General features: G+C 32.8%; 1 protein-coding gene across 2 annotated transcripts in view; it reads right to left on the reverse strand.

The window, feature by feature from the left end:
* The window catches only part of LOC107455111 (dynein regulatory complex protein 1), a 25,534-nt gene extending 7,443 nt beyond the window's left edge, over window positions 1–18,091 (reverse strand). Inside the window, exons 1-12 of one of the 2 annotated variants that reach the window (XM_071183377.1) lie at window positions 18,039–18,091; window positions 16,449–16,643; window positions 16,291–16,338; window positions 12,720–12,794; window positions 11,454–11,591; window positions 8,745–8,828; window positions 7,444–7,569; window positions 6,596–6,870; window positions 4,082–4,228; window positions 2,263–2,294; window positions 731–864; window positions 570–656 (exon numbers count right to left, since the gene is read on the reverse strand). In XM_071183377.1, the coding sequence (XP_071039478.1) occupies window positions 570–656; window positions 731–864; window positions 2,263–2,294; window positions 4,082–4,228; window positions 6,596–6,870; window positions 7,444–7,569; window positions 8,745–8,828; window positions 11,454–11,591; window positions 12,720–12,794; window positions 16,291–16,338; window positions 16,449–16,643; window positions 18,039–18,089 (1,392 nt within the window). In that variant the 5' untranslated portion in view covers window positions 18,090–18,091. Of the gene's footprint in view, window positions 1–569; window positions 657–730; window positions 865–2,262; window positions 2,295–4,081; window positions 4,229–6,595; window positions 6,871–7,443; window positions 7,570–8,744; window positions 8,829–11,453; window positions 11,592–12,719; window positions 12,795–13,826; window positions 13,902–16,290; window positions 16,339–16,448; window positions 16,644–18,038 lie in introns of both variants that reach the window. The other variant, XM_016072561.3, reaches the window with a different exon arrangement.
* Window positions 18,092–25,374: the final 7,283 nt, after the last annotated feature.

The following is a 25,374-nucleotide window of genomic DNA, read 5'->3' on the forward strand; positions in this document are numbered from 1 at the left end:
ACGACTGGTTGACTAGCCAGCGGTTGCAAGTTATGAGAAAGGTTCACTCTTGTGTTGCCAGTTTCAGAATTACAAAAAGTTTGTAAGTTTCATCTACCGCCATCTAGCGAAAGGAATGATACACAAGGAAAGTTTCTTGTATCGCCATCTGGCGAGAAGCACGGTACACCACAAATTGATTAAAAATTACATTTACCTCTCTTTGCAGTGTAGTTTCTGAATTGAAAAAAAAGTGCAATTTTTTTATTATTTATTTTTACTTTCATTGGGAAACTTAAGGCATTCAAGAATTGATGAGCAGCCTATTTTAATTATAGAAAATATTTATAATTATTTCATAAATTATATTAAAACTGAGGGTTTTTTTCCCCAAACCTACGTTTAATAAATCTAAACTACCAAATTTTAGGCATACGAGAAATGAAAAAGAACCGATTTCAGAAAAAAAAACATTTTGTGTGAAACAATTATTTCACAAATTTTTTTTTAATGATACACTATATCCAAATTAATACCTCATTGAAACTAGGAAATAACAAATATTCTATACAAGAAAGGCTAGTACTTACTTTAAATAATTCAATCCATTTTATTTCATTTTTTATATCCAAAGTTTTTTTAGCGTAATTCACCCATTGAAAATCGAGCATAAAACCCTAAAAGCGGAAGAAAATATTACTATAATAGTTTTTAGTTCTTGGTAATAAAAAATATGAGAATTATCACTTACTAATTCTTCTGCAATATGATTTAGGACAGCTTCAAAATCTTTACTTGACATTAAAAGTCTAAAAGCATCACCAAATTTATCATTATTCAGAGTTTTGATCGAGATTAGACTATCTACTTCTTCAAGGGATTCATCTGAAAAAAACGTGGACTTTTGTTTTGACTATTCTACTTTATAGAATAGAATATAACTAAGTCGATTTTTACAAGAATTGAAAGATTCTATTGCGTGGGAAAAACTACACAAACCCATAGTCTCTTTTTTATTATAATTATATCGTTTCGTTATTACGAGCAATTTGTGAATCTTAGACTTACGTTGTTAATTCAACAACTTTTTTTTAATTGAATACCTGCAAGTAGACCTAAAAATAACCACTCGTCACGTGGCGAGTCAAGGAAAATGAGTGGCGACCTAAATTAAATATGCGGTCACTTTTTCCTATCACTTTATTTGGTATATTTTTTTTTTTTAACAAAAATCGTTTAGTATTAAAAGTACATTATAGCAAAAAGGGATGCTGGAAAACAGAATTTTCATTAAGATGTCCAATGTGGCCATTCAAAATTTTGATCTTTCAGAATCTATCGATTTGTAGTGGAAAGATTAATGTAGAAGGAGAGTTTTTGTACGATTCACCTATTTCAAAGCTGTAATGCATACATTAAATAAATTTTGCCTCCTCAAATATCCTTACATAAAGTTCCTTAAAGTCAGTATGATAGGGTGGGGATGGCCTTGTTGGCAGGGCGCTGGATTCACATTTGTGAGAACGGGGGTTCGGATCCAGCCAGCCGAAAACTCCCAGTATCACAAAATCCTCCATCTTCTCACAACAAACTATACCTCTGGGAGGACTGAATTAGAGATTGATCGTTGTCTGGTTCAGGTCAAAATTACTATCTGTGTATGTATGAATGGGTCAGCCCTATAAACAGGTGTGACAGATGTCAAATCCATGGTGATAGATGGCGCCACTGGAAAACAAGAACAATTGGACCCCTTGCCTTAATGGCCTACGACAACAAGTTAGTATGTTGAACAAAATTCTGTCCGTATTTATATATTTTATTGTTGGATCTTTTTATATCCGTAGATTATTTCTAATATGATTTTTTTTTTAAGTTTGCAAAAGGTGGCTGTTAAATGAAAAGGACCTATCTATAACGATCGCCCACTCATTAGATTTGAGTGGCTACTAATGAATTAGAGTCTGCAGGCCATTGGCTACTGACTGAGAATATAAATTTTCAGGTCGACCTGCCCAGCAACGTCATCGTAGGTAAATCGTGGCATTTGTCGATTCGGAAGCCATTCAGGTACGACATTCACCCGTGACGTCGCTTACAGGCATCCAATTAAATCTGATTTAAATCACATTGTTAGGCATCATCACTTCACTTTTTCTCGAGTTGCAAGTACCAGATTTCAAATATTTCTACAAGTTAATTTCGAATGCAGAATTTTCTTATTCTTAGACTTTAAATAACTACAGCAATAGCATTAAAACTTTGCTGTGAAGTAGAACTTACTTTCGGCACCATTTTTATCTTCCGACACTGTCCTAAAGAGAAGACATAAATATGTAAGCTACGTTATTAATTTTAATGAGAATTGTAATTATCTATGGGTTGAGAAATTACGGTAGTTTTCGTTGCATAAAATATCAATATCAAAGTTTAAAAATGAAATTCAAAGAAAAATAAATAAATCTTAGAAATTCTTTAACCTTGCCATTTTGGATTTTACACTAATTTTTAATTTTATTTATTTATTTTTTTGCTTAATTTTTATGATTTGGAAGCACAATACTTTTTAAAAAATGGTAGATAATATATGGATCGCTTTAATAGATTAAAAGAAATAGCACTTAAAAATGTTTAGAGCTTCTACAGGGTTTTCCTTAAAACTTAAAAGCAATATTTAGCGCTTTGTGTAAGTAATTTAAAACTACATAATCGGGATTTAGATCTGAAAACAACTGTCAGTTTTTAATCTCTTAAAATCTAATTCTTATTACAGATTAAAGTGATGAAAATCAATGTGATGATGTTTAAATATTCTTTTAAAGATAGTTGCACAAAAACAAACATATTTATCAAAAAACTAAAAGCAGACAAATGTATACTATTTAATTGCCTTTCAAAAGCTACTGATTTCAGAATTCTATTTGTATAATTTTGTAAGAAAAAATTAATAGAGAATCTAAAATACAACTCGCTTTAGTGACGTTCCTGATTTTTATAAGTGGAATTGTTCAATTTCTTTTGAATAGAATAAATATCCACCATCAGTTTATTTGTGAAAATTAAATAACTAGGAATCAAAGCATATTTAGAATTTTCCTCCTCCACCCCTTTGACAGTTGAGCCTGAGAGAAAAGGCCTCAAAATTATCTAATTTGAAACCTCGAGAAAATAATAATCATAAAACTAGTCAGAAAATTTCCATTTGATTTCTGTTGAATTACTGTTATTTTGCTAACATTTAAATTTCAGCGTTCATTAGCTGGCTTGCGTTAGCTGGCTAACTTTTTTATTTATACTTTTTTATGTAGAAAAAAAAGCACAATTGGTAGCGTACAAAGGTCTGAAGATATTTGCCCATTAATCGTCACTGAAAGCGATAATTACTAGGGGGAAAAAACGAATTTTAGTAATTTACAAAAAAACATTGGAATCTTACTTTTTTTTAAAATATTTTTTAATTAAATATCCTCAAAAAATTTGATTTACTTTCCGTAAGGAACATATGAATTTTATAGTTGATATTTTTATACAATACTTAATGTCCCTAAACTTCATTAATAAATTTGCCTCAAAATCATAAATTCTTCATGAACTAATCATCAGCTATTTATTTTATATAAAAATAAGAGAATTAAAGTTTTAATATTAATAGTAATTTATTGTATGCCTGGGAATGTTACACGCCACTGAGCACAACAAATATGTTTCAGATTTTTGTTATCTGAAAAGGAACAAAACTTAACTTCATTGTTTACTACTGTATTTTTATAGCTACTAAACTTCATCGCTTACAACAGCATTTTCTTCATAACAAATTGTACTATGACTATAAACATTTTGATCGAGACCTTTCAAAGTATGTTTCAACCAATTTTATCTTATAAAATACCCCGATAACCTGCCATGAGTGAGAAATTCCATCCCCTATAATGAATTTTAACTTTTCCCCCAAAGGTGCAAAGTATGACAAACGCGATCACTCAACACGATTTCAAACAACTTACTTAATAAGATGGTTTTTAAAATAATCAATTAATATTCTGCAGCAGACAGAATGAGCATAACATGAACGAATTCCATATAAGGTATGAATCAAACTTACGATTCAGGCGGTGTCCACGGTAAATGGAGTATTTCCTCGAAAATGAATTGATCTCCTTCCAGAATCTCAGATAGAAGATCGGAGATTTCACATTGCTTGGCTTCAAATACATTTTTATGTTTCGAAACTGCTCGCAAAGTAGCTTGCCTAGTACAAAATAAAATAAAAATATTAAAATAAGGAAATTTGTCTTTGTGGATGACTTTTTGATGAAACTAACCCGCATTTGTGTTACATGGAGAAGAAAACCGCAAAAACCTCCCACGGATAGCCTAACTGTAAGGGGACCCATGATACGTCTACCAATGAGGATATTTTGCGTCAGCACTATGGTCGTTGAGAGCCGGATGCGGAGTTCGTATCGACCAGCCATCGCTGAGATTCGAATCTGGATCACCTCATTGGAAGGCGAATCTCCTGAGTCACAAAATAAGCAGCATGATGAGTAAAGGTTGTGCCACCAGAATAACTTAAAGAGCAAACTGAGTATGCTCTTCCTGTTCTATCGCCAGAAAAAAAAATTCAAACTTTTTCACCGTATACAATTTCTTAAAAAAATATACACTTAAAAATCAATTATGGGAAAGCCTCTGCTCTTTTTTTGGGAAGATTTTAGAGCAATGACTAATGGATTCTAAGAAGGCGACAAAGCAGAATTTGCTCGAGAGGAATGCAGTCGTATTTTCGATCAACTATCTATTGATTGGCGTTAGCGGTTGTCAAAAGTGCGCCTTCAAAGCCAAAAAAATAGCCAACCATTCCTATCTAAAGTAGATTTTGCTACTTAGCTGGCAGGAAATGAGTCAGTAGTTTCTTTAGCACAAAAGACATGCTGCAGAGTCGGGCATAGATTGTAACTAAAAATTATAACCGTTAACGATTGCATAATAGTCATTTACTTGCTATCAGTATAATATTTATCATTTTCTATTAATTTATAATCATTATTACGAGTTGAAAAGTTACGACTTTTAAACAAGTTTTTAAGTGGAGAGAGAGCAGATCAGGATTACAGCAATTGTTTTTTTAGTTTACAAGCCATAACATTTTAAATCAGTAATCATACTTAATCATATATAAACACTAACGCATATATTCCATAAGAATAAAATCAAATCTAATCATGTTCGTTGTCGCTAACAAACCAGCAATATCTATACTATATATCATTTTTAAACTTACCGAGACTTTAAAAAAGTTCTCTTTGCTCTTCAGATCTGAAGACATTACATACAAAGTAATCATCTGATCTATGATTACAAGTAATCACAAGTCTCCGATTACAATTAGAATTGATTGCACTTAGATTTTGTTAGTGCGCAAAAGAAAAAAATATTATAATAATAATAAACGAACCCAAACGAACCCCTGCATAACTTTTGATCTAAGGATCAGATCTCCACGTTCTAGGAATCAAACTTAATAGTTCGAGCGGGTGACCTCAAATATGCTAACTAATTAGTTTAGACGATAGTTTAAGTTACGAAATCAGACACAAAAACGTACTATTTCTGAATAAACAAATTTTTTTTTCGATGGATACGGATTTCTGACATCCAAAGCATAGGGACTAGTCGCAATCTAGGAAATTTGGTTCCCATAATTTGGTCAGGAGAGCGATCCTAAGTTTTGGACTCCTTAAGGCGAATTTTACTTTTTTGCGTACTTCACCATATATCAAGCACTTTTTAAGCGAACTGAAAAAGTTTTGCACACAATTGTAAAAATAGTTTATCGATTCATGCAAAAAATGATTTTTAGTAAATATTTATTATTTTATTTAATAATAATCGAAAAAAAGTTTGAATTGTATGGCATTCAATTTTTTACACCATTTTAAAGAATGTAAAAAATTATACATGGGAAAATACAAAATTTGAGCAAAATCCGTAGAATAGTTTTTGAGAAATCGTCGTATATTTAAAATTCTATCTGGCTCACATTTCCCAAATTACGGTACCCCCTATGTTTTGGATGCCATCAAAATCCGTTGAAAAAAAGGTATATTTATTCAGAAAAAAGAATATTTTTGTGTCCGATTTCATAACTTAACTATCGTATGCACTAATTAACCCTTTTGAAGGCCATAGTAAGTATACTTACCACCACGTTTTACCACTTTTAATTTAGGTTTCCATTTTTCAGTAACTTCAGCTTACTTGAAGTGAGTTTGAATAAAATTGGTAACCATTTGTCACTTTTAAAAAACGTATAAAAGTTATAAAATACATAATTCCTTTTGAAGTTTGTAGCATTTAAGGNTATATATATATATATATATAATAGGTCATGTTAAATATATTTACCACCAAAAAAATGGCATTTTTATAAACTGAATGAGTTTTTTTTTTTAATATCAATTACTATTCTTAAAACAATTTCAATTCCAAAAATACTTTAATTTACCTTTACTAGAAATAAAGGGCCCATTAGAGGGTTAATTAGCCTATTTCGGATCACTACCTCGAAACTTCAAAGTCCTAGAAAATGAAGATCGAAATAAATTTATCCTACCTTTTAATATCCTGCATTACCACAATTTTATTAGCGTACTGACGTTTGGTGTCTCTTCCACGAATTTCTTCTTTTCTAATTTCTTCCGTCAAACTCTGAAGTTCTTCGGAGAGCTCCGTCTTCCTGCTCTCCAGGAAAGAAACGTGGTTTTGAAATTTGGTCAGTTCGGGCATGTTATCTCGGTAGTTACGTTGCATCCAATAAATTGACCTCTCCATATCAGATTTCGTCTTGGTGTAATTATATCTGTATTTCTCGAGCTCCGTTGACAACATCTGCAAATTGCATTAAAAAAAAAACACTACTGTGAAATTCTTTAAAAAAAATATTACACAACTCAAGAATATACACTTTTGAGCTCATTTTGCTAAAAGTGTATGCTGATATTTCTATAAATGAAAAATGTATAGTGCATGTTAGTGCGAAAATGAAATCATTCATTTTCATCCATATCATTCAAAAATGAATCATGTCATTTACGCACAATGTATAGCGCGAAAAGTAAAAGCGTTTGTGCTCTAACTTTTTTTTTATATATTTAAAACTTACATCAGTTCTACATTATTTAGGCTCAAAAAATTGCACAATTTTAGAATAAGACAATTATTTTGATAATTATCATATAGAAGAAATGTCGCCGAAGTGGAGATTTTTATAACAATCTAGATAACTCTTCACGGAAAGATGGTAGATATAATTTAAATTAATTTTCCTCAGTGAAAGAGCTTCGAAAAATCATCCGTACTGCAGCAAACTTCAAATGACAAACATTTCAGAAATAGGGTCGCTTCTTTCCATTTTTGCAAAAAAAATCTACAACTCTTAAAACAAGAAACACTGCTACTTACCATTAAATCTTCGTAGGCTTTCTTCCACAGTATTGCAGTTTCTATTTGATCTGCTAGAAATGCATTGCGAAGATCTTTGGATGTTATTGCTTCTACTCTCTCATTGCATAAATCCATTCGAAGACTCTGAAAAACAAAAACTCGGAAGTTTTTACACATTAGCTTGAATGATAGTTTATCTACATTCGGGTGCAATCCATCATACACCCTCAGAATATCGGATTCAACGGTAAACCATGGCCTCAGATTTAAATGAGATGTAGCTTAAATCGTGCTTCCGTTCAAATTGAACCGTAGAGTTATGCAATTATTTTAAAATGGTTTAATTTGTGTGACCGTATGGCTCAGTTTTCAACTTGGCACCATATTAAGGTTGCTGAAAATATCGGTAGATGTTGCATTCTTACTGATGTCGCTGTTCGGTCGTAACGTCCCTTTTTTTAATGATATCATCATCTTGCGCTCTGTGGTGCAAGCTCAGGCAATGAGCATTTGCCTACCGATGACGTGACCCAGGTTTGAATCCCAGCAATTAGTAGTCGATGCGGAGTCTGTTCGCGGATTACACCTGTCACAGTGCTGAGGTAAAATTCGTCTACCACTATCTTTAGTGGTAGACGAATCATGGATAAGAATTCTCTTGCCACCAGGTGAACCGTTGATTTCCGTGGTTTTTCTTCTCCGTGTACAAATACGAGTTAGTTTCATCAAAATGTCCTCAGCGAAGGCTAGTTTGTTTCCTTGTTTTCAGGGATATAGGTTCAAAATTATAAGGCTACGGAATTGAACGTTGACAGTCGTATATCCAAAAGTGGATTGGCTGTTCAACGCCGGTTTTTAGTTCAAATCAATTTTAAGAAAGCCGTGGGGGGTTCAGGGGAACGAATTCTACTCCCGGGTCGCACCGACCTTAGTGTTCACATTACGAAGATCATTAAGCAATATCCATATTTTCTTTAAAATAAAAATAAAAAATTGGTCACAGAGTAGAGTAAACAGATGGACTCCGTTACTGAGCGATAATAACTTATGTTCTGTTTTGCAATTACTGGAAATAAGGTTGTAACAGAATTCGTTTTCAAATTAGGTTGGGAAAAAATTTTAATGAAGCTAAACATGAATTTTGCATTCGGGTGACTGAAAAAATAACTTATCTCTTAATAAATGATAAAGTAATTTTTTTCAGACGACGCCTCGAATTTTACAAGCATTTTGCAACCCATACAGGTAGCTTGTATCACCTTTCCAAAAGTGCTGATTATGAATCACCCTTTAGCTTTTAGCTGAAATAATGAACTCACTTTTTTGTCAATGTCTTCGTATGTAGCATCAATTTTACGAGACCATGTTTTTCCTACATCGGTTACGTAATTAGAAATGGAATCCTAAAACATAAAAGAATTGGTAGATAATATTCTTCTGCAATCAGAAGATTACAGAAAAATGTATTATTTTATATAATAGCACTTTGTGATTCAGCTCATAAATGTATGTCATTTTTATTTATTTATGAAAAATGTGGGAATAAAAATGATTTCAACAACGTTTTACCGTTGGATGACAGAAATTAAAGCCAAATGTTTGGTTCTGAAAATGCTAAATGTTTCTCTGTTCAAAATATTGAATAGTCTGAGTTTTTGATCCGATTGTCTTCACACTTAATGAATAACTATTGTTTTATTTTGGTTAATTATTATTATATTAGCACTGTCTTTGGGACTTGTATGCAATTTGATAGGGCTGTAAGCTATTGCTTTCAAACATTTCGTACAAAGCGGAAAATATAAAAAAATTGACCACCCTGAATAACTTTTGATCAAAAAATTTTCAATTCGCTTAAAAAGTTCGAAAGATATGGCGAAACTAAGGGGTCCAAGCTTTGCATCCCTTTCCTGGCTAAAATATGGGGACCATATTTTTCAGATTGCGATTACGCCCCATATTTTGGGGATCAGAAATCCGAATCCATTGAAAAAAAAGATAGGTTTATTCAGAAAAAGTATCTAATTTCGTTTTGTGTCTAATTTCGTAAATTTAAATATCATCTGCCCTAATTAATTTGTATATTTGAGGTCACCTTTTCGAATCATTAAGAATGAGTCCTAGAACGAGACAATCCGATCATTAAAATCTCAAAAGTTATTAAGGGTGGTTCGTTTTTTTTTATTTTGCACAATGTACATATCTGAGAGAGGTATTAAAAGTACCTCAGCAAAAAATACAAATTCATTGATTTTGAGTTTAAAAACTTGTTAATAATTTTCTATTGAATTTATGGTTTGTATCTCTTTTCAATTAATTCTGTTCTTACAATTTAATTAAAAAAGATTAATTTAAAAAATGTGATTAATTTTAGCTTTAAGCATTCATAAGGAGTTTGTTCCACTATTCGATTATATTTCGTGATATATATATATATATCATTCAAAAATGAATCANACTTCAAGTTCAGGATAGATATACTTCTTGCTACTTTCAGACAAAATATATACAGTAGAATATCGAACGTCGATTCACCAGATTGTTCAATTATCCGGATTGTTCAAGGATTGATTCGTGTTTTTTACACCTTATTCTTGTTGTTCTTCTTCTTCAAAAAAAAATAAATATATATATTTATGTATATATATATATACATATATATACATATATATTAAACCATAACCACCTAAGATTAAGAATTAGCACGAATATCATTTTTGTTGAAATAATTCTAAATATGTTTATATTTTGTACTCACAGAAGTTTTAAGATTAAAGGCCCTAAATATTTTTACAAATTTACATATTTGTTAATTTCACATTAGAGATGAGCAAGTACCAGTTTTTTCGGTATCAGTAACAAATGGTTGATGATTCATGTTGTCAATTAATCTCATATTTAGGCTCAAATTAATTAAAGGGGTGAAAAATTAAGTAATACAGTAAAAATCCGTTATAGCGTAGTGACAATTCATATCCTCCTGAAATCCAAGTTTAAAATAAAGGCAGAACTTAGAAATCTGTAAACTTTTTTTTCTTCTTAGAAACTTTTACTTACTTGTACTTAAAAATATGTAACTTAGAAGAAAAAACTCATAAGTTGGATATTTTTTTCAAAAATTCCCTCAATCAAACGTAGTTAGCTTTTTTTTTTAATTATTATTAAATATTACATAAGAAAATGATGAATTTTAGTTTTTTACAATTATTTTACATTCTAGGATAATTTTTATTAAGAAAAAAGTTTTGGTGAGAAGAGTTCGAAATATATTTGAGAATATACTTTGAATCTGAAAAAGGAGATTAAGCTTGAAGAAAAAATACTAAAAAAAAATGAAATGGATTAACACTTTGACGCCGAATTTTAATTAAACATATTGTTCATACTTTTTTTATTATTTTGTAATAATTTAGGTCAAAATAAAAAGGAAAAATATTTTAAATAGCATTTTAATAATTTATGATCAGCATGAAACACCGGTGTTTTTTTCTGTTGTAAAAATAAAACACAACTCACCTTCAAACAATAATTTTTCAACTTATTTACAGTTATTTAGATTTAAGAGAAACAGTTATTCATTATTGAAATTTCTTTAATTTACAAAATCAATTGTTCATTGATTTTTTAATATGAATGAAAAAAAAGTTTTTTTCTAACTACTTTCTTTGATTTATATATTTTAGTACAAATATAATTCAGATAATCTAACAGTTTATTTTTACTAACATTTAGACTGTTTTTTATAATTAAAATTACCAAAATATATTTTTACCTTTAATTAGAACGTTGGAAAAATAGAAATATAAAAGGGACATCTGCCCACAAAATCTTCCATCTAGAAAAACATAAATATAAAAGGACATCTGTCCTTTTATATTTTTCCAGAGGGAAAATTTTATTGTTGCAGGAAAGATTTCGCAGATGGCGCATCTGTCTCATTTGCGTCAAAGGGTTTAATCGAAATCGTAAATGTAAACAAAATTAACTCATTTCAGAAGGAAGTCCATATTTTCCTTAGTTTTCCATACCTTCAAATTATCGATTTCCTGGTCTCCTGCTTTTTCCACTTCTGATAAATATCTTTCAATTTCTTCCATCATGGACTTCTGCAATAGCATTTGTTCTTTCTCTCGCTTTGTGCAAATTTCATATTCCAAATGAAAGTACTATAAAATCGAATGAATATAACAATTTCAAACAAAATGAAATAACACTGCACAACAATTTGAACATGTTTGTTTATTTTTTACATTAATTATTTGTTTTCTATCCTTTAGATGAAACTATGAGAAATGATTTCTGTTTGAACACAAAGGAACTTGCTTCGTGTATCAAAAACAAAACAGTTTTTGGCGTTTCGTTCTCGTAGAAGAAAAGTCGCCACGCTTAGATTGAATTTTTCGAATTTCTCTCTTCTTAATACATTCAGGAATCCTTGTTAACGTATGAAAAATAGGTAAGGCATTAGTTACCAAAAATGACACGAAAAATCGCTGATTTTATGATGGGTCCCATTGTCAATGCGAGCTGCTTGAGGACTCTATACCACGTAAGAAAATACTTAGCTAATTCTCTTTCAACTTCATAAGTAATTTAAAATTTATAGTATTGAAAAAGTGAATTCGAAGATAGAGTGGTCTGCCAGAAAAGAAATTTTCAAAATATCAAAATGAAAGTAAATTATGAGAAGATAATTCAAGATAAAGGAAAGCTCTTCTTCCAATAATTTGCTTGCATTTTGAAATTTCTTTTCGAAAGCAATTTTCAGCAATTGAAACTTCAGGGCTCACTCTAAATTTGCCTCACTTTTCCATACTTCAAATTTTAAATTAGGCTGACCAGGTGGCCGAGTGGTTGGCGTGTCTGATTGCGGAGCCATTGGCCGCGGGTTCGAATCCTGCTCAGGGTATGGATGTTTCTTTCTCTCTCTCTGTGTTCTATGTCCTTTCTCCTTTGTGTATGATAGTGTGAATGTGACCCACCCTATAAACGGGTTTGTGGTTGTGTGACGTAGGCGACGCTGCTCCACCGCCGTGGCTTCGCCACAGGTGCCCACTGGGTAACGAGAAAAGAGTAGTAGTTCTGGCGTTCCTGTGGCCAATGGGACAATCCCCAAGTGCCCGACATTAAAAAATTTTTTTAATTAGTTATGGAGGTAAAAGAGTGGGGAAAAAGAGTGGATTTTAGCTTGATGCGAGCAAAAAATAATTACAACTTCGTTATTTTAATATTTTCATCTAAAAAGAAATTTTCATGTTAAACAGTGTGATCGCACAAATATATTTATTCCCTACCTCTTCGCAAAGACCAACTATTTCGTCAAACTGCTTAAACACTTCCAGGCATTCTTTTTTCCTCTCTTCAAGAAACTGAAATATAATATTTTAAATTTTTTATATTATATATATTAATTATTTATTATTGTTAAACAGATTAGCTGCAATAAAGATTATTCTTAATCATTAATAGCAACATGTAATGATTACGTGAGGTACGTTTATTTGCGTCGCACGATGGGATATTAGTGACGGTGTAGGAAACATCCCTGAGGATGATCCGGAGACAACATATATACGTCACATCCCGTTTGACAGGGATTACACATTAACACACCATAAATCCATCCATCGCAATTTTAACCTGCACTGGAACAAGGAGATTAGGCTTGNTGAAAAAGTGAATTCGAAGATAGAGTGGTCTGCCAGAAAAGAAATTTTCAAAATATCAAAATGAAAGTAAATTATGAGAAGATAATTCAAGATAAAGGGAAGCTCCTCTTCCAATAATTTTCTTGCATTTTGAAATTTCTTTTCGAAAGCAATTTTCAGCAATTGAAACTTCAAGGCTCACTCTAAATTTGCCTCACTTTTCCATACTTTAAATTTTAAACTAGGCTGACCAGGTGGTCGAGTGGTTAGCGTGTCTGACTGCGTAGCCATTGGCCGCGAGTTCGAATCCTGCTCAGGGCATGGATGTTTCTTTCTCTCTCTGTGTGTTCTATGTCTTTTCTCCTTTGTGTGAATGTGACCCGCCCTATAAACGGGTTTGTGGTTGTGTGACGTAGGCGACGCTGCTCCACCGCCGTGGCTTCGCCACAGGTGCCCACTGGGTTACGAGAAAAGAGTAGCAGTTCTGGCATTCCTGTGGCCAATGGGACAATCCCCAAGTGCCCGACATTAAAAAAAAAAAGAAAAGAAAAAAAATTTTTTTTATTAGTTATGGAGATAAAAGAGTGGGGAAAAAAGTTTCTCCCGTGACAATGTGCGTAACAATAATAAAACGTGGATTTTAGCTTGATGCGAGCAAAAAAAATTACAACTTCGTTATTTTAATATTTTCATCTAAAAAACAATTTTCATGTTAAACAGTGTGATCGCGATTCAAATATATTTATTCGCTACCTCTTCGCAAAGACCAACTATTTCGTCAAACTGCTGAAACACTTCCAGGCATTCTTTTTTCCTGTCTTCAAGAAACTGAAATAAAATATATTTCAATTTTTTTTATTATATTAATTATTTATTATTGTTAAACAGATTAGCTGCTATAAAGATTATTCTTAATCATTAATAACAACATGTAATGATTATGTGAAGTACTTTTATTTGCGTCGCACTGGAGCAGCACGATGGGATATTAGTGACGGTGTAGGAAACATCCCTGAGGATGATTCGGAGACATACGTCACATCTCGTTTGACAGGGATTACACATTAACACACCACAAATCCATCCACAGATCGTAATTTTAACCAGCACCAGAACCCGATTAATATCCGATCCAGTACCCCCAGAGGTTTGATTTGTTAAGGGTACTTGGAAGACTTTGTGACCCCAACAGATATAGCGAGCACCAGCCACCATTTTGTAGACGGGAAGTTTTCGGCTAACAATGATCGAACTCTCCAATCCCGGCCCCAAATGATTATGTAAATTTGATAAATTTCTATTAATTGTGGAACGAAACTCATAGATAAGCACTCATAAATTCAAGCAATTCATAGATAATCACTAAATTCACTTAAACGTGAAATATTTTTTCACAAATTATGCCTTTTAATTTACTTGTGATTACGCAAATGCATTAATCTAAGTCAGTGAGTATTTTCGATTACGTAGAAATTAATAGAAAAAAAGGGTGTTACAGTGAAAATACAGCGTTCAGTGATCGCGTGGGTGACCCCTTTGATCAACCTATAAAGGGACCGAGTATACGCGGTATCAGTCCTCAGTAAACTGTTCGACCGTAACGTCGAGAGGAGACCAGGTTGTCGAGATATTAAGGCGGGGCCTCCTCTGGAGAATCAAAATTGTGATGGCATGTCTTCAGATCATCCTCAAGGAAATAAAGGTTGAAGGTAGAACTAATAAAAATGTATTCAGAGATGTTTACCAGATAGTCGCCAATAGCCTATCATCGATATTAATAGCAGCTCTAGAGCGATGTAATTTAAGTACCACTACAATGAAAATAAATTACTTTTCAGTATTTCGCATTACTCTGAATTTCAAGGAGGGCTTACATTAATAATTTTGTTTATTTTTAAAAAAAAATACAACAAAAAGATTTATTTATCCATGTTGATGAACAAATAAGTAAAAATTTGAAATGCCTGGAGCAAATGTCTCAGAAAATTATAGTCCTAATGAGATCGATCCATCCATACATCTACCCATTCCACTCCATTCATCCATGAATTCCATCTATAAATTCTATCCGTCCATTCATTAATTCATTCCATTCATTTATAATGTGAATAATTCGTAATTCTTGAATTTAGTTACATTATTTTAAATTAAATGCGATGATACAATCCATACTTAAATGTATATCCCTTCGGTAATTTGTTCAATATATTGTTATTGGAAAAAAATATAACTATATATTCTAAAATTTGCTATTTCCTTTTTATTGGGGGGGGGGGGATTTTACTTAAACAGTTTCGTAATAATTATAATTAATTATTAATTTCGAAATAATCGTAATAATAATTATTTATTAAACAAATAATCAATTATTGATTGGATACAAACTTATTACTGGCTTCAAAAAAAATTATTACTGATTTAAAAATGAAAGTTCATGTGATCTTTCCACTGAACACCTTTTGGGAACAGCTCATCTAGACAAGTGAGATATTGTATTTCTCATACTGAATAGAATGAGACTAAAAACTAGATCTATAGTACTAATAGTATTATAGATATGAGTTACTATAGTGCGGCTTTCAGGAGAACTCCTCCAGACACCCGTATCGCGTCGTGGCGGGTACTAAGGTTACGAGGAAGGGTCACTTCTAATAGGGATGTGAGGTGAATAGTTTGGTCTTAATCTTACCGTAGGTCGTAGTGAGTAAGCTAATCGACACCTTCCTTCCTCCATTTCACCCACATTAGAAATGTGCTCGCGCTTGTTACCAGAGTAACAGATAGCCTCAGACTTTCAGTTTGGAGGAGATTTCCTCAAAGCCGCACTATACTATTTCATAGGTGTAGTATAAAGATAGCAATTTTTTTTACACACTTATTAGCGCATCTGATATTGTTTCCTTGTGTTTTTATGCTGTGTTAAATGAAACCCAACCAAGTCAATAGAGCTAATGATTCATAAGTGATAAAAAAATTATGCTTAAAAAGTACAGTTTCGTACTAGCACGTTTTTTTTACGCATCTGACACTGCTATATTGTCTCATTTCGAAGGAAAGTGCATACGTCAACTGCCCATATTAAAGCAAAAACCCCGACTTCTAAAATAATTTCAAGCCTTTCCGCAAATTATTTCCGTATTCTCAGGAACTCAGGATCAGGATATCCTCAGGAACTCAGGATACCTCAGGAACTGGTCTAGGATACAGAAGTACTTACTTCAAGCAAATGAGGCGACACTGTGCTCACGTCAATATCAGCCAACACCTACAGGAAAGGAATGACACTTGAAAAAAATATTGGAATTAAAACAGTCGTTAATTAAACAGTCGAAATCATCTTAACAGTTTGGGGGTAATGAATAATGCATGTCTTACTTTATGAAATTCTTCTTCGGCTACCTTATCAGCTCCATGTGTACTGCTCAGTTTTTCAAATATGACAGCTACGTCATTTTCTGTTTGCGTCTTCTCGTCATCATCACAAGTCTTCACATCAGAGACTTGCTTACTTTCATATCCATGAGTTATAGCATGTTGAAACGGATACAAATCTTCGAAGATTTTAACCATCTGGAAAAAAATAGTTACTGAGTGATGATTTCACCTGCGCTTCTGTGAATGAAATGAAATAAAAAATTGCATGTTAAATCTTTCAATGTGTTTATATTACAGTAAAATGGAAGTTTCAACTTGTTCTGCGGATGCTTGTTAAATATATGACAATATTTTTTTAATGAATAATGATTTTGAACAAAAGTTCTGATTTCGGAAAATTCACATTTCGACAGGTATTTTCAGACAATATTGAAGCTAAACTTCTAAGTATCCTGTCATCATCTTCAAAAGTGATTTTTGTGGAAAATATTAATAGCTTTTATCACTGAGGCGGCTCATTTGAAACTGGTATAACATTAAAATATTAGCCATAAGTGTCTAAAAACAGTTAATATTTTTTTTGTTTTAAATTTTGTTGAGTCTTAAACTGTAAGTATTAAAAAAAAGCGTAAGCTTATGAGCGTAACATATCAGGGTTAATAAGGCAGAAAACATTTCATAACATTTGCAAAAGAATCACATTATAACACTGGTTTCTCATTATAAACGAGTGTCACATTTTTCGAAAAATACTTGTGTATATCTAGCAATATTAATAGAATTTTTTTTTTTTTTAATTTTTTTTATTCAAACATTTTTTTTCACAAGAAAATATTCTCTGTAACTGTCTTTAAAACGCTTAATTCACAAAGACATATTTATTAGTTTTATTAGCAATAAAAAGAAAAGAATCAGGATAATTTTTCTATAGCAATCATTGCTTAAAGTGGTATCAATAGAGTTTCAGAATTACGAGGGAGAATTATTTATTTTTCACTTAATTTCCCTCCAGAAAGTTGTTTTAAAGCCTACTCGTTTCCTGGTAGTAGTAGTAGAAATTAACCAGTGCCGAAATAGCGAAGATTTATTTCCAACATACGAAAGATTTCATAGGGATATAACCTTTACCTTAATTATAAAGGGTGGTCGAAAAATATGAAAACGGTTGAATTTATCAAGAGCTACGCATCAGACCAAAAATCTAAAAATACATTTCAAATTTCCAAAAATATATACGATAATAGAAATAAGAATCATCATCACTGGTGGCATCAAGATGGGTCTACTTTAGAAGATATTTCCAGTCCGCTTTTTTGCAGGCTACTGTCCTCCGGTAAAGAAATAATAAACTCGATATAGCATCTCGAAGGTAGGGCGTTTATCTTATGTAAGAACATATTTTTTATTGCAGATTCTCCGGAGGAAAATACCTCAATTTAATTTCGCATTTCAATATACGAATGGCATTGTAATCGAAAAAAAGATTATATTTCGGAATATGCACGCCAGATCGAAAAAATAAAAATTGTTATGTACTTATAGGTATGTTTTTGAATAACCAGTACGGCGTGTTTCTCGAGATGGTCTCACCTTAGCTTCCCATTTCTGCTTTTCCTCTTCAAAGACATCTTCAACATCCATGATATCGGAACTGTTAAAGTAGTTAAAATATTATTTAAAACCGATTACAGAGTAAGAATCAAAATACAAACGATGAATACTCTTTCTCCACCCCCCCCCAAATAAATAAATAATAATAAAAGTCGCAAAGAGAAGTATATAACAAAATATGATTTCTAAGTATTTTATTTAATTTTAGTTTTAATACCAGAATTGAATGACTAACAAACAACGTTGATTTATGCCATTTTATATACAGGGTGATTCTAAAAAGATAGGCAAAATTTTAGGAAGTGATAGTACACACCCAAGCAAACAATTTTTATCATGGAATGCATGGTCGAAAACAAAACGCAAAGGTGCTGGTGCATTTGGAAAGTTGTTTAATGCAAACCTGAAAGCTCCATTCCTGTTGCGAGTTACTGCGCTGCGTTACTTGTTGCCAAGATTTCGGCCGCTGCAGAGAAAGATCATGAATTGCCTGGTGTGTTTCAGAATGTTCGTCTATCTTTAATTCGCCGTTGTGCTGCGTGCATAGCCGCTGCCGGCCACTGTTTTGAACACTTATTGTAATCACGTGCCATTAAATTTGCTTTTATAACTTAACTTCATCGCTCATTGTGTGTTTTTGACTCATACAAGAACATAAACTTTGACGCCCTCTAACAGTCTTGCGTTTTGTTTTCGACCATGCATTCTTCGATAAAAATTGTTTGCTTGGGTGTGTACTATCACTTCCTAAAATTTTTCCAATCTTTTTAGAATCACCCTGTATATATATATTCTAGATTTCATCAGACATGCCAGGAATTTACCGGATTTCGAGTCTTTACCACAACACTTATAAATATTTTTCCATATATAGTATATATGTTTCCATTTTCTTTAGTGCAGGTCGTCGGGCTACCGAAGCGGGGGTGCCATCCCCTCTGCAGAGGATCAAAATTGTGATGGCATGTCTTCGGATCATCCTCAGGGATGTTTCCCAGACCGTCGCCAATAGCCCATTGTGCAGCTCTAGTGCGACGTAATTTAACTATAACTACAACAACAAAATTTTCTTTAATTATAACTAATTATTTGTACCACAGGTTATATAATCAATTCTATTTTTTTCGTGCGTAATAAAAACACACCTCATTCACAGAGCGAAACTTTTAATTTTCTAAGAAGTTTTTCTACGCAGAAACTGAGTAGGATTTTTTTTTTTAAACTCTAAATTGGCAATTCTAATCATATCAATTTTACACCTCATTAAAATGAAATGCATAACTATTTTCAAAAGCATGCATTTTAGCTTGAAAAATTCCAGGCAGAGAGCATTCATAAGTGTTATACATATCAATATGGGTGGTGTTTTCTACACCAAGCAGCCCTGCAAGCTCGATACCTTGGCCAACAAGGATCCATACCTGAGCCAAGCTCGATACCTAAGGAGTTAGCGGATTGCGCGAATGGTTTTTTAAAACTTGGTGGACTGCGCTGCTAACATCTTATGCTCCCTTCAAAAAAAAGGTTGGTGTACTGTGCTTAAAGCAATCCTTGTGACCATCCCTCCTATTTCATTCATGCAGTAAAACATTTTCTGATAAAATCGTGGTCTCGTCAATTATAATCGCCAGAAGCAAGGGTGCAGTGGAGATGTGCTAATTAGCGCTCCTTTTTATTTTTTGGTCAATTATGCAATTTTCATTTAATAGCAACTTTTTAACCAATATTCTCGAAAAAATTGCATTTTTCCAATTAAAATTTAGACTGATTTCCAAAACTTCAAAAGTTCTTTGTCACCTTAAAATTAACAAAAACAATTTTTTTTCATTGTTTAAATATAGTATGTATTTTAAAATTGCAGAAAAAAAATTTTGCAACACAAAATTTTTTATATTAAATGATAATAGACTAAAAAATGGAGGAGCACTGACTAACATATCCCCCTCCCACTCCACAACTGCTTCTGGCGATTATAATTGGCGAGACAATGGTTTTATCAGAAAATGTTTTAAATGCATGATTGAAATAGGAGGGATGGTCACAATGGCTGTTTGAGCGCAGTACACCAACCCTATTTGAAGGGGGAATATGATGTTAGCAGCGCAATCCACCAAGTTTTAGAAAACCATTCGCGCAATCCGCTAACACCGAAATAATCAGACGGAGTTGTGCAAAGCTCAGTGAATTTTGCCAAGCTTAAACTTATGTTCAGGGCTCTATCTAGCTATAGTATTGAGCATTAAAAATCAATTTGAAATTGCGACTTTTCGTTTGCTCGCTGCTAACCGAAAAGTACCTAAAGAGGCTTTATCGACCCTTAAGTTTTCAATTGCTCTTGAAACATACCTTTCAATACTGCTGTCAACATTATTATCCATTCCGCTGGTCAAAAAACTTCAAAAGAGTATTTCAGTAAGGAATTACAAATATTTCAGTAAATGGAGATAATGCTATGATTAAGTCGGTTGAGATGCGATTATTAAACAGTTATTTTTAAAACTTTACTAATGTTTAAAGATTTCCAAACAACAAATCTATATTTAAATGTACATACAACTTAGAACTTAACAAAATTGTTGAAGAGTGCAACGAGCTCTTTACATTAGCTTATCTAACCAAATTTTCGATAAGCACTTAATATAAGTTCTTTATTTGCTGAAAACAGAAGAATAATTTTAAATAATTTAATAATTTTTTTTACTTACTTTTGCCAACTTTACTAAATGTTACCAGTAATAATGATTTTTCAAGTAAGCAACAGCAAGTTTCAAATTGGCAGCGAGATAAGTCCCACCAAAAAGATTGATACTCTAACAAGTATGCAATGAACACTAACAATGAACTACAACAAGTATACTCAATACAAAAACGGCTTATATGTCCGTCTGAAATTGAAGAACAGATAGCTCAAATTAAAGATGAACATCATGAAGGTAGGTAGGTACTTTATTTACGTCGCACAAGAGCTGCACAATGGGCTATTGACTAGGAAACATCCCTGAGGTTGATCCGAAGACATGCTATCGCAATTTTGATCCTCTGCAGAGGAGATAGCTCCCCTGCTTTGATAGTCCGACGACCTGCGATTGAAGTCGAGTACTTAACGGTAGAACAGTTTAACTAGGACCGATACCGCGCACCCTAGGTCCCTACACAAACTGATCAAATTTTTCACCCACCCGCTAACTGACCGCAGCTAGTAATTCTAGACTTTGGTGTTATACAGGGAACTTTGCCTTTACGATCAGTCTACTACGGGACGGACATCACGAAAATACACTCCGGTTGCAGCGTGATACGAACCCACTACCTCCACGCATTTGACGGATGATATCACTCGGTCAGGGAGGCTCCGGAGTTATTTAGTTTCCATCGCTACACACACAAATACAGGCTTGTATACTCATTATAAGCTTGTAATCCTTTGTCAAGTATAATAACAGATAGCACAATTCAGAGAAAAACAATATGAAGATACCTCCAGGGTTACGGAGGGATTTGAACCCACTACTTCCACGCTGCAGACAAAACCACATGGCTAAGAAGGTCCTATTTGTTCGAATGAATTGAAGTTTTATATGCGTATGCGATAAATTCTTTACTGTATGAATCACTTACTATTTTGTATCTATAAGACATTAATTTAAGGAACAGAATCAGGTTTGCAAGATAACAGAACGTAGGTCCGTGACCTGACATCACTAAAACACTTCGCTTACTCAATAGACCCATAGATGAGCTCTAAATTATAACGGCAAAATTAGAACTAAATATATCTTTCACTTACAATGTAAAAATCAGGAATAAAGTTATTTTATATATTTAATACATATATTTGCAGGTTTGGTCCAAGATATACTTCCTCGTCTTACTGAGAAACAGCGCAAATGACAACAGATGCCATTCAGAAGAGACTAAATAAAATAACTAGATTTACGACTGGAATTGAACATGCTACATTGCAGAATCGGAATAAATGTAAAGTTTAAAAACACAACAGGTTTGAACGATTTGTAATGTTAATATAATTGCGCCCAAACTAGAATATTTGAAGGTAATGAAATCAAACAGTGTCACTGACTAAATCTGGAATAAACGGATAAAGGAGGAAACAGATTAAAAGCAAAAACCAGTAGGATGAGTTGCTTTTAGGTAGTGAAAATGAAAGAAATTCTTAATTTTAATACCTATAAGCAGTAAAGCAGTGAAATAATGTCAAATGATTATGCTGAAATTCGGACACCATCACAATGAACAAGAATTTTAATTAAACATAAATTTTAGAAACCGATCATTTTTTAGATATTAGAATGTTACTTAATTATATGGCTTAACAATATGAGAGCAGAACATACAACTAGAGGTCCTTAAAATGTTTTAAGAGATGCATTTGGTTACAGAATGAATGTATGACCTCTTTCAAAAGTTCGCTTTCAGCTGCATGTTTATAATTTTTCAGTTTGTGGTTTTATAATTTCAAAGAACAAATTATGCTTACATTAGGAAAGATGTTATTTCTAAAATACTAAAATTTTACCAAAGCTTAATGATTTCTTAATTCGGCAGGAGGCGCGGATGGCACAGTGGCTAAGACATTGAATTATCATTGCTTCGATTCACATTCAGACTGATGGGAGTTGGTCTGGAAAATTGGCGATCGAAATGGGCTGCAGGTGGTGTAGAGCAGAATTCTCTACCTATGGCAACACTTCATATGCTTTCCCCATTAGCGTGTAGAAAGTCATAGATAAGCAAGTACGTTAGTTTCTCTCGTGAATTTCATATAGTTTAAAATCTTTTAAGTTGGAAAACTACAGGGAACTCCAAACCACATTAAACATAGTTCTAAAGAAAAGTATCGCGGAAATTTTAAAAAATATTTTTATTAAATAAAAAGGAAAAATATTAAGAAAAGGGAGAATATCGTAGTACATTTCTATACAACTGAAAAGAGGAGGAGAGGGAAGGGCTAAAGGCAGGCCTGTAGCCAGGGGAGGGACCGTCGGGACAAATCCCCCCCCCCGAAATTCTGGGATTCAAACTTTTTAGTCTTTCTCTGAGCCTCTCAGTAAAAAGAAAAACCTTTTCCCAGTACACCACCTTCGCTAGTGCATCATCTTCACTTGACCTTGTGGCTCATCTTTCCTTCGGTTAGACTACTCCCCCAAAATCAATTGTTTTTCAGCATATTAATTTATGCAATTTCCGAATTTACGCATATTTCATTGACATAGAAAACCTCATGGGAGAAATGGAAGTATGGGCATCAAAGTGGAACCGGCTTGAACCCCTTAGTAGACCAGATACGGCACTTTCAGCAATGGAAGAATGTGACAGTATCTTTTACCAAACATTTATTGCTTGTTATCAATATTAGCAACGTTGCCAATCACCACAGCAACTGCAGAAAGAACTTTTTCTACTCTTTTAAACGCTTAAACAATGCAACAAGAAATGCTACTAAAGAAGAAAGGCTAACAGGGCTAACTTTATTAAGCATATTTCGGGATATTCCGGTTTGTCCTAAAAAAGTAATCGAAAATTTTTTTTCAAATCCCCGTCGCATGTCTTTGTAAACTTTGTTTACAAATTGATTATAATTATTATGTAATATTAATTGAAAAATAATTATTATGTAATATTTTTTAATTNGACAAATCTTAAGTTTCTGTACGATTTGAATAACAAAGGAAAAAAAGTAGTGATTGACTGGTGTATGAATGAAGGTTTAATTAGTAATAGATATAAATGTCCTGTTTGTGGGAAAGATGTCTCTGGTTGAACGTAAAGATTGATCAGATGGATTTGAATGGGTCGTGTGAAAGGTTCAAATGCTCCCAACATAAAAAGATCTATTAGAAAGGGATCGTAGTTTAGACAGTACCTAACTGCAATTAGAGAATTCTGTGCACCAAAATCTGAAGATATTCAAGCTTAATGAAGAAGTGAGTTATTTTTCTCTTTTTCTTTCTGTGCTTACTCCATTAATTTTTGTTTCGATTCAAAATGCATTTTAGTGGGTTTATTAATTTTGATTCAAATCAAGACTGCCAAAAAAGCGAGTTATTCAAAATCTAGCAACCATGTCACCTTTTTTAATAATAAATAACAAAATAACTAAAACAAATTTTCACTCCAAACTCCCCAGAATTATATAATAACATTAATATCTTATGAAATACGGCAGATTTGAGCTCAGAAATTATTTAATTTATTTCTTTCATTGAAAACAAAATTATCCGTTTGAAAACATCGCCTATCAGAATAACATGTAGCAAGCAGCTGCAAACTTTTTAACCGGAACTAGAGTAGGTGCCGAGCTCGAGATTGTTATTGTTTACATTCCTATTGAAAACACCATCCATAAACAATATTTGTTACAATGTTTTCCTCCTACTTTGCATGTCTGTAACTGTCCTTGCTTCTTACCATATCCCCCCCCCCCGAAAAAATACCCTGGCTACGGCCTTGGCTAAAGGCACGAAACCGGTCTCTCCTCAGATGACATATTCGAGTGTTGCTGACAGCATTAACTTCTTGCCGTCGGTCTTGAAAATGTGGACCTTAAGCTCCACGATTCCCTTGGCGAACGAATAACTGTTGTAGGAGCACTTTATTAATTTGACCACTTTTTTTAAACTCTTCATAAAATAAAAAAGTTCGTTACATTTATTGTTATTAAAAAATACTAGAAATAATTATATTTGCTTCTATGAAATTGATAAAAATTAATTCGCCGATTTATTTCATTAGAACGGATTTAGGAATGATTAAATAATAATTATAAATTTATGAAATAACGAAAAATTAAAAAAGTAAATTTTAAAAAAAGTAAGATTAAAAACTAGGAAAATTGTAAGGCCTATAATGGCATCACAGAAGTGGTTTTGGACAGGACCCATTTGATGGGATGGGTAGGTACTCTGAGGTGAAAAGATATTGGAGTGTCAAACATCCGCTGATGATACATTGATTTTTTTCTCTTTTGTATTCTTTTACGCTTATTTAATTTTTTTATTATTCTGGTTCCTTGTTATTTTATAGACGTTTGTCATTTTCATATGACATGAGTAAAAAAAAACTTTCAACTTCCCAGATTCAAGCCCGCAATTTTTTTCCAACTATGACTTCACAGCTCTGCTTATAAATCAGGCCCCTGACACCCACATCACATCACCCACACTGAAACTTCTAAAAGTCTTACATTTTCCATTCTCAATAAGTTGTTAAATGCTAGTAACAGCTTATCCTGTAGTAGGTTTCTTTTCACACAATTATAGAAAACAAAAAACATCTGAATATCAGAAAAATTTAT

Source organism: Parasteatoda tepidariorum, chromosome 1 (assembly GCF_043381705.1).
Source record: "Parasteatoda tepidariorum isolate YZ-2023 chromosome 1, CAS_Ptep_4.0, whole genome shotgun sequence".
Taxonomy (NCBI): domain Eukaryota; kingdom Metazoa; phylum Arthropoda; class Arachnida; order Araneae; family Theridiidae; genus Parasteatoda; species Parasteatoda tepidariorum.